Consider the following 10,351-nt stretch of genomic DNA (forward strand, 5'->3'; position numbering starts at 1 on the left):
TCTTCTCAATTCAATTGTTTTTGATCTATTATTGAGAATATGAGTTATACAATTAAAAATTGATAACATTTTTGTATGGGCTCCGGAAGAGCTTCATTGATTTTCCCATGAGAATTGAATAATTATACATGATCTATTGTTTTTATCACATAATCATGTCAAGATGAATTTCAAATTCATACACCCAAATGATTTTAAAATAACTCAAGACTTGAGTATTTGGGTTGTCTACATTACAATTAGTGCGTGATGAAAATACCCCCCGAAGAGGATTTCCCATCTACTAAATTCTTTTATCACCATTCAAATGCACTCATAGCTCTATGAAAATTATATGTATACTTTGTGAAAAATACATATATAGAGCCAATAATTGAGGATCAATTCATATATTGATACTTTGATTATCCAACTTGAAAATTTTTCGGCATTAGAGGGAGATATATGTGAATGATGAATTATACAATACCGTAAATTTCTTGTTGGATTAATTATGTTAGATTCACGCATTAATGAACCAAAAGTTCAATAAATTATTATTGACTGCCAAAGGAGAGAAATTTCATATACATGTTATATTGCACCACAAATAATTGAAATCCTAGATGGACGAATTTAATTCAATGCTCATGGACGCCATGAGCGTGAACAACTTATTGGTGCCCAAGATAAAATATCCGCGGATTACAAAATCAAATAAAGAAATCAAATCATTCCAAAAACCTCATGAAGAGGATCGTCCTGAAGACGATAATCCCAATACATTTTGCACGTGCACTAAATTATCGTAATATTGGGATTACGAAACAACTAGACCAAATATTATGGGAAATTGTGAAAATTTAGTTTTTATAAAGTTGCCATGAACTTTGGGAATACATGAGAATCGTATAAAAGAAAAATGATAGTTGTCGACAACACTTTTTGCCTCAACAAATTGTTAGTTCAATTTGAAGATTATTTGGATCCAAAACAAATTATATTAGAGTGCCAGAAGCACTGAAAAATATAGAAATAAACAATGAGGCAGAGCCGAACTCGCTAAATGAAAATAATAAGATGTTAAGCGAGATTAGTAGCTCAAGGGTTTGAGAAATCCAAAATCAATCAAATATATTCTCATGTTATACGTGGCATTATGTTTCGTTATTTATATAACATTTATGGCAGTAATCATTGACATAGATATCAAATTTATGGACGTTATGGTTATATTATTATATAGGCCATTAAACATGGATATATATGTGAAAGTCCATAACCGATTAAATGAATTCTTTCCGAAGAAAGAACATTTGTGAATACTCAAAACTTGAGGAAGTTAACTCATGTCTAAATATGAGTTTTGAAAAACTTAGTTAAACTAAATATCATCTCGACCCGAAGATCGAGAATCTCCCAGATAGAGTATTTCAAACCAATTGACTATATTTATATGTATTAGTCGACCTACCCAAAGAAGATTTTGAATAATAGCACATCCTTTTAGCTATCAAACGATTATTCTATCACTTGAAGTTGATAAAGACACACCTAAACCAAAAGAAAATAACGAAGTTATTTAGGACCCGAAGTTCCTTACTTGTGTGCTATTGAAGCACTGCTTTTATCATGCATGATATACAATTCGAAGTTGACTTGCTAGCAAGATTTAATGTTTCTTCAAGAAGGAGAATTTTAAATGATATTAACCATCTTATTGGTTATATTCAAAGCAAATTACAATTGGTCTATGTTATGAAAGAAATCGAAATTCAAAATTGATGGATGATGTTGATTATTTATTTAATTTCGAAAACTATAGTGAACACATTCAAGATTGTTATCTTGAGGGGGAGCATGATCTTTTAAATAATTTCGAAAATTAGACTTTGAAGGTCAATGGCCCTGAAGGCCAAATGGTTGTACTCTTTTTCCCTTACTAAGTTTTTTCCTACAAGGTTTTCTTAGTTAAGGTTTTTAACGAGGCAACTAGTGTAATATATGAGTAAATATACGTCTTGTACTTTTTTCCTCTACCGAATTTTTCCCATAGGGTTTTTACGGAGAGATTTTTAACAAGGCGTGAACATCTAGCTAGACTCTAACATCAAATGAGGAGTTTCTTTGAAGTCATATTGCACACAACTCAAAGGATACATGAAGTTCGATCAAGCGATAAATTGGTGGACTTATTCACAAAGGCATTACCAACATCAACTTTCAGAAAGCTAGTACACAAGATCGACATGCATCGACTCAAAGATATACAATGATCATTTTCAGGGGGAGCAGCTCTACTCTTTTTCCTTAGACTAGGTTTTTGTTCCATTGAATTTTTCCTAGCAAGGTTTTAATGAGATAACATATTTTTAGGGTTAGTCATTTAAGGGGGAGTGTTGTAAATATATATAAAATATATATTTCCCTATTAAATGACTTAACTCTAAACCCTAACCCTAGCTTTGTATCTCCTATAAATAGAGGCATTTAGTCCTCATAATAATAAGCTCCTGCAGATTTGTTCTCTTTACTCTCTCTACGTTATTCTCTCTTCTTCTCCTTTTCTCTCTAGTTTATAACACAAAAGATTTTTTTATATATAAAATATGTATATTTTTTCCGAAACACTATAAAATTGAAGTTCGCTAAAATATAAGACGGATTTATACACAAAGCAAAGCTTTAAATTATTCTGTTCAATCAAAAGCCCAAATTACTGAAAGCCCATTTGAAAAATCTTTCAACTATAGCGCCTCTGCTCCCGCCACAGCCCAAACCCTAATCTTCTTCTTCCTCCACCGTGGCTCGAACACTACCGCCGTCGATTTTCTATTTCCTTGCTTGCCGTAGGTGCTGAAGCGACTGACTTAGACTCTCTCAAGAACTAGGAAGGGAACTCACCGGCGCAATTGATCAATCACTTGGATTATACTCTGCATAAAAGAGCTCGAGAAATCTAGACTGCCGCCTTCCTATTTGCTCGCCACGGCGGAGGTAATCTAATTTTAAGCCTTTTTGTTAGTGACGATTCTGCTAGAGAGTTACTTTCGTGGTAATAAGTGCAAGTTTAATTTTTTGGGAGAATGTTTTTCTGATATCATGATTATGGCAGCGAATTACTTTGTTGGTTACTAGATGGTGTATTACTTTGTCGAAGAAATTATTTTGTTGTAGCGTCTCTAGAATATATAGATAATCAATTCAAAGTTACTTGTGTAAGCTTTGCGGAGTGGTTTTTATGCTTTTGTTTTTGTATGTTTATATCATTGATTAGTTTTACTATTTGATTTGGTTTGAGCAGTTTGTGGCCTGAGAAAATGAGCTTAATTTCTCAAAATGCCCTACCTAAGGAGGCAGGGAAGAAGAAAAAGAGGGTGATGGAGAAAGCTAAGATTGAACTTGCTGAAGAAAGGGAAGAAGAGGTTGAAGACGGAGACAAGATTATCGTAGATCCTACAAAGAATAAGAAGAGAAAGAAAGGGCGGAAGGGGGACGACGACGACAAGCAATTGGAAATTGAGGAGGGGAAGCAGAGAAAGAAGCTCGAGAACTTTTTGTTTAGCTCCTTGTACTCACCGGTTGGGTTTGGGAAGGATGATGAAGAAGAAGAAGAAGCTAGAGAGGAGGTGGACAACAGCTCTGCGTTGTTCTTCACTGATAGGTCAGCAGATAGTACATTGTCTGTGTACGAGGAGGACATCGAGTCTGGAGAAGAGAATGCTGATGAACAGGAGAACAATGAAAGAAAACCTGTGTGGGTCGATGATGAAGAGAAAAAGACTAGTATAAACATAGCTAACGTTAACAAACTGCGGAAGCTGAGGAAGGGAGAGGATGAAAGTATAATTTCTGGTGAAGCGTATGAGTCAAGATTGAGAGCTCAACATATGAAGATGAACCGTGGTACTGATTGGGCACGTCTTAATGCTCAGCCAGTGTATAGCTCTGAAGATGATGATTCTGACAAAGAAAATGGAGTGGTTATAGCAAGTGGTTACGAGCGTCCTGAATATGCTGATGATATCCTCAGGACAAATGAAGATCTTGTTCTAAAGAGGAGTGTGAAATTATTGCCAGGGCTTCTTGAATACTCGAGATTGTCTGATGCTAATATGAAGGACCCTTCCCAAGGTCCCATTAATTCTGTTCAGTTCCACAAGAATGCACAGTTGCTCCTTGTTGGTGGGTTGGATAGAACATTGAAGTTCTTTCAAGTAGATGGGAAGAAAAATGAGATGATACAGAGCATTTTTCTTGAGGACTGTCCTATTCGAAAGGCTGCTTTCTTACCTGATGGATCACAGGCCATTATATCAGGAAGGAGGAAGTTTGCTTATAGCTTTGATTTAGTCAAAGCTCACGTAGATAAGATAGGCCCTCTTGCAGGAAGGGATGAGAAGAGCTTGGAATCTTTTGAGGTTAGCCCTGATTCTAAGACCATCGCCTTTCTTGGAAACGAAGGGTATATTCTGTTAGTGTCATCAAAGACGAAAGAACTGATTGGAACACTGAAGATGAACGGAAGTGTTAGATCCATAGCGTTCACTAATGATGGACAGCAGTTGTTGAGTTCTGGTGGGGATGGGCAAATTTATCACTGGGATCTAAGAACAAGGTCGTGCTTCCACAAAGGCGTGGATGAAGGTTGTCTGACTGGCACAGCTTTGTCTGTTCCACCCGTTGGAAATTTATTTGCAGCTGGTTCAGACAGTGGGATTGTGAACATCTACAACAGAGATGAGTTCATAGGTGGGAAGAGAAAACCTATAAAAGTTATTGAGAACTTGACTACTAAGGTGGATTTTATGAAATTTAACCCGGATGCACAAATTCTGGCCATCAGTTCTCGCATGAAGAAGAATAGCATGAAGCTGATTCATGTCCCGTCTTTAACTGTTTTTTCAAACTGGCCGCCTCCTAATAAGGCTGTGCACTATCCGAGCTGTATGGATTTCAGCCCTCACGGAGGTTTCATGGCAGTGGGAAATGCTGCTGGAAAAGTCTTGTTATACAAGTTGCATCACTATAGTCGGGCTTAGTAAGTTTCTTAGCCAAATTAGATGCCAACTTTGTTGTTATGTTTGCTGATTGAGGCGCGTTCACGTGATCTTTTTTGTGGAATTCACAATGGTTATATTTCTTCTCACAGAGATGAAAGTTTGATTTTCATCACCCCTGGCATTGAAAGTTTTTTCTTTGAGCCATCTTGCACACAAATTTTTGAAGGGGGTGATATAGTAAGCCGATTGTACCTGTCTGAAGAATTTATAGTTTCAGGTTGTAGGGTTTTCTTTTTTGGGCCATATTCTTCTTTTGTATCGTTATATGCAATTAGCTTGTTACGCTTTTTGAACTGCATTTGTGCGATCTCATTTAGTTTCTTTAATCATGTAGTATTATTTTGTCAGAGGAAATTGGCTGTGGCAACATGATATATTGCATCTTTCATCAAATTTGAAGAGGGACAGAGATTTCTATTAGCATGGAGTATTACTTTTAGGCTATGTTTTGCTTTTTATTCCTCTAGATAGAAGAATAATATAATGAGGTATTAATTTATAACTTAAAGTGATGATCACATATTTTATACTATCTTTTTTGTTTTGAATGTAAATATATTTATTTCATTCCTTATAAGTTGGTGTAATATTATAACCCCTTCCTGTAGGTATAAAATTATATCTTGTCGTCCCCAAGGGGATACCAAGCGGTGCGACCTCCTGTGTGTGAACAGTGAGGTCTCGGGTTCAAATCCCACTGCTCTCCCTCCCCAATTCCCCCAAGTCAAAAAAAAAGAAATTATATCTTGTCCAAGGAAAAATGTATTGCGAAAATTTATACGTTATGCTTCAAAAAAAAGGGCGTAAGAGTTGTACTACTTGCGTTCTTACTTGTACATACGATATATTTAAAATCTTACTATTTCATTTTGGGGGCAATTTTAGGTATAAAAGATGATGAAAATACCAAAATGCCCTTAACATAGAAAACAATAATTCAATGATTGTTTATTCGTAATTATTCTAAAAAAATGATTGTTAGAAAAAGATATGGTTTGTTGAATCAAATTGTTAGCAACGATGTGGAACTTGTATAAGGAATTTTTATTTTTCATTTTAAATTATTGAATGTGAAATTATCGAATATACTCTTGATTTTTCTCAAAATCTCAATGTGTCCCAGTGACCCCATCTAGGGCTGGTAAACCGGTCGGTTCGGTTAAAACCGAACCGATTTACCGGTTAACTGGAACCGGTTAAGGGTCATTTCCCTAACCGGTAACCGAACCGATTATTGGACCGGTTAATCGGTTAACCGGTCCGGTTGACCAAACCGATTAATCCACGATTTCTCAATTTGTCCGAATTTAACTGGTTAATTCGGTTAATCGGTTAACCGAATTAACCGGTTTTATTTAAAAAAATTCAAATTTGTAGAATGTGTGCAATAAGATTTGAACTTGTGACATTTGAAAGAAAGAATAAGGTCTTATCCACTGCACCAATTCATAACTTATGATAATTTAGAACCAAAAAAAATTATAGATACTTGAAATATTAATGTATTATTTAAATTAAAATATTAAAATATAAATTAATTAATTTAATAAAATAAACCGGTTAATCGGTTTAACCGGTTAACCGACCGGTTAAACCGATTAACCGATTAGTGATGAGCACACTAACCGATAACCGAACCGAACCGGTAAAAACTGGTTATCGGTTAACCGAAAACCGGTTTTTCCGGTTCGGTTACGGTTAAAACCGATTAACCGGAACCGTTTTACCACCCCTAACCCATCTTCTCCTCAATCTTCTAGTCTTCTTTTTTGAATTTCTGAGTATGTGTATTAAGTCAGTATTTCTTTTTTGAGTTACTATAAAGGAGATAATAAATACTTGCCTTTTGAATTTAGGGGAAGGCGACAATATTAGAAAATTGAACTTTAGATTTATTTATTAATATAAAAGATTTTCATTATTTGGAAATCTCCGAGTGAACAAGGAATAAATTCTAAATTATAAGATTTGGATCCGTCATTATTGATAAAATAAGTTTAATATATGTACATATATTGGTTGAGTATTTGTAGTATTTGAACATATTCATTTTCCTATGTTCAATGTCGCAAGCTCTCCACCTTATCATTTCAAATTTGAAACCTAAACATGGCAAAACAAGGGACCACGCATGCATAATAACTTTAGTCGATTCCACACACAACTAGTATTTGTTTAGAAATTAAGTTTCTCCATTTTTTTAGTTTAAAATTGATATTAATTGTGCCAAATCAATTATAGATTTTCTACCTATAGTATAATCAAGAGAGTACTTGATGTAATTCGAATGAGATTCAATGTACCACAATTAATGTCTCACTTTGCGTCTCATTTTTAATTTTATTTATTTTCTTATATTTTTTCTTCAATTTCAACTTTATATGCTTTAGTTTAATTTTGTTTATTTTCTTATATCTTTTCTTATATATTCCATCACTGACACCCTTCAAAATATTCATTTTATAACGAATTGTGCTCATAAAGTACCAAAATAATTGTGGACAAAACTATTCTGAAATTATAATTACACCAATACGTATTTAAGAAAATGTTATGCTTCGGAGATCTCTAAAAATAAATTCTTACACATTACATTTTCTAGGACGAAGTCGAAAGGGGGTCCAACTACATTTTCGGAGCATGATATGTCACACTACCCAACTTGAATTTTTGTAATTAAATGTAACAAAACTTATTATAGTAATCAAGAACCAACAAGTCCCTTATGCCGAGCATAAGAGATCATCCATAGAAAAAGGAATCCACAAACAACCAGAGTAACCATCACCACCTGCATAACACATACATTTTACAAAAATTAACAAAAATATTCCAACTTTGGTCAGTAAGAAAAATATATAATTTTTTATGATTTAATTACATACCCATTTGAACAGGAAGCCATGGTTTTCCCTCCATGGATATCGAATATTCATTCCAAAAATAGCTGCAGCTAAAGAATACACAGCCAAACACACTGTGCCTGAACTCAGAAATAGCTCCAGCTGCACCAAGAATACGAGTTTATTACGAGTTCCCTTGTTTATCAGTGCACGTGTAATGGTGAAATAAAATACGAGATCAAACTAAACCTGAATCAGCTGATTCCGATGATTATCCAACTGCATCCAACAAGATAAATACTGTCAAGAACACAACATGAACTACTCTGCTACTATTTCATTACCAAAATCTGCTAAAACAGATTTGACTCAGAAAATTCAAACAAAACTGAATTTGAATTCTCCAGAATTCGCGGTACAGATTTAAGGCCTATGTCTCACATAGGTATGTGTATAATCATAGTTCAAGTTTCTAAAATTAGTTTTAAAACAATCATATTATTACCTGAATATTAATGTAATCTTCTGTATCATCAATGTACTCTCTCAACTGCCAAAGAAACAAAAAGTAATAAAATCAGAGTAAAAAGATGAGAGAATCTTGAAAAAGCTAGAAGAATTGACAAACCGTAGTCAGCTTGTTCATAGTGCTCTCAATTTGCATAAAATAAGCCTGCAAAAACACAACAGAATGAGAAGCTTAATCCATCTATGACGCAAAGACTAAGGAACAAAGCTGGATTATTTGCAGCAAAGAATGGCGTAGAAAACCTCAAGCAGCATCTCAAGTTCATCAACATTATCCTCTTCTTGAGTAGTGGTTGCTGCACTGCCCTTACTACCGCTGGTTCTGCTTGTGGAAAATCTCGATTCTGTTTTCAGAGAATCAGTGGAGACGGAAGCCGACATGGCCATCTTTCTTGAGAGATAGAGATCAGCCATGTCATCATCATCGTCCAGGAGTTGCTCTAGTTCGTCTCTCACCTAGAAAAACAAACAACTCCATGAAACAAACTCAAAACCAACCTTGAGAGCCTAAGAGTGGGCCTACTTTTTGAACCCGACTTGTCAATCTTGTCATAGAACTCTTCATCTTGCGCACACGGTCTAAGTTTGTGCTGTTTGTCTGCACACGCAAGATCGTTGAAAATCAAGAACATGAAGCATAGGCATAGGGATACTAATTTGATAGAGAGCAGAAACACAAAATGGAGTGAATATGTGTTACCTTAGCAGTGAGCTCATCCAATGCAGGATAAGCAGAAATCTCGAGTTCTCTAGTTTGCGCATCAAGGGAGCTGCACACGCCTTCTAATGCCACTTCTAGTGCTCGAAATTCAAACGGGAAATCTACCACAGTTTCACCAACAATCACACACAAAAGATGCAATGTGGGAATTATGAAAATCTATTACTCCTATATGAAACCTGTTACTTCACTACTCCGAGCTTCAAGAAGCTCCTCTTCTTCTCCTTCACCGCGACCACTTCCCAAAGGCAGTCGCCTCTGCAGCTCCTCCACAATCGGGGCCACATTATCATCAAGAGGATCCCTCAACAACACCTAAAGAGACACAAATTCACATTCTACTTGGAATATCCATATCAAGATTTGCACAAAACTCCAGTAACACATTCTACTAGGAAGATTCATATCAAGATTTGCTTAAAAACCACTAAAACCTAGAGAGAGAGAGAGAGAGGCAACCGCAATGACATCCTACTCGGATAATATACACCAAAATTTGCATAAAATGTGAAACTAGACTCTCACAACTCACCTCATCTGTAGTTATAATCGCCTTGATATGCTGCAAAACAATAAAAGAAATCACAAAATAGCAACACAAATCCCCAGAAAAGAAGAAAGAAAGAAAAAAAAGCAAAGCACCTCCAAATTGAGGACAATGGCTCTTTCTCTGACTAGAATTGCAGAAGGGTAAGAGAGCAGAGGATCAAGAATCCTAAGGTCTCTGCCATTAATGGGCAGCCGTCTCATGATATCAAACTTATCCCAATCCACAATCATCCCCTCGCCGCAGCAGTCCACCAGCATCCAATTCCTCGAAACCGCAGCTTTCTTCTTGAACGACATCTCAATCGCTGCACCCAATTCATCACTCTGCTCCATTACAACAATTAATCTTTCTCACCACAGGCGACCGACTTTACTGTTTGCAGCAGCCAACAAAGAGCGGTGGAAAAGCTCAATCAAATCTTGATATTTTTTTGGGTGGATTAGTTGTGTGAGAGTGGAGGGGCCATCGATTTTACTATCTCGTTTGCTACAGTGTGCATGCTTCATGGTTGTCTACTCATCTTTGCAGTTGCTTCTTGCTTAGGATTTAGTATTACGTCTCTTGATAATCATAATCATAATCATAATCATAATAGTTTTTGTTGGTTTCTTTATCCGATATACTACATCTTAATGTCATTTTACCCTTTACTGCAACTTTTCCTTTT

The 10,351-nt window shown here is 35.7% G+C and overlaps 2 protein-coding genes across 2 annotated transcripts; one reads left to right on the plus strand and one right to left on the minus strand.

Annotated features, from left to right (window-relative positions):
- Positions 1–2,622: 2,622 nt before the first annotated feature.
- Positions 2,623–5,396, plus strand: LOC130999549 (U3 small nucleolar RNA-associated protein 18 homolog). Its single transcript, XM_057925109.1, has 2 exons — positions 2,623–2,976; positions 3,284–5,396. Exon 2 carries the CDS (start codon positions 3,300–3,302, stop codon positions 5,019–5,021), a length of 1,722 nt encoding a protein of 573 aa, XP_057781092.1. The 5' UTR covers positions 2,623–2,976; positions 3,284–3,299; the 3' UTR covers positions 5,022–5,396.
- A 2,185-nt stretch (positions 5,397–7,581) lies between these two features.
- On the minus strand, positions 7,582–10,351 carry LOC130999556 (magnesium transporter MRS2-I-like). The gene is made up of 11 exons (XM_057925120.1): positions 9,777–10,351; positions 9,667–9,696; positions 9,314–9,449; positions 9,114–9,235; positions 8,937–9,011; positions 8,657–8,869; positions 8,514–8,558; positions 8,391–8,435; positions 8,135–8,164; positions 7,928–8,047; positions 7,582–7,833 (listed from the first exon to the last, which is right to left on the minus strand). Exons 1-11 carry the CDS (start codon positions 10,014–10,016, stop codon positions 7,747–7,749), a joined length of 1,143 nt encoding a protein of 380 aa, XP_057781103.1. The 5' UTR covers positions 10,017–10,351; the 3' UTR covers positions 7,582–7,746.

This window comes from Salvia miltiorrhiza, chromosome 1 (genome assembly GCF_028751815.1).
Source record: "Salvia miltiorrhiza cultivar Shanhuang (shh) chromosome 1, IMPLAD_Smil_shh, whole genome shotgun sequence".
Taxonomy (NCBI): Eukaryota; Viridiplantae; Streptophyta; class Magnoliopsida; order Lamiales; family Lamiaceae; genus Salvia; species Salvia miltiorrhiza.

Coding starts and splice junctions, on each gene's coding strand:
- LOC130999549 (XM_057925109.1), top strand. CDS start 3,300: ATGAGCTTAATTTCTCAAAATGCCCTACCTAAGGAGGCAGGGAAGAAG.
- LOC130999556 (XM_057925120.1), bottom strand. CDS start 10,016: ATGGAGCAGAGTGATGAATTGGGTGCAGCGATTGAGATGTCGTTCAAG. Junction 9,450..9,666: donor CGATTATAACTACAGATGAG/GTGAGTTGTGAG, acceptor GTGTCTCTTTAG/GTGTTGTTGAGGGATCCTCT. Junction 7,834..7,927: donor ATGGCTTCCTGTTCAAATGG/GTATGTAATTAA, acceptor TGTGTTATGCAG/GTGGTGATGGTTACTCTGGT.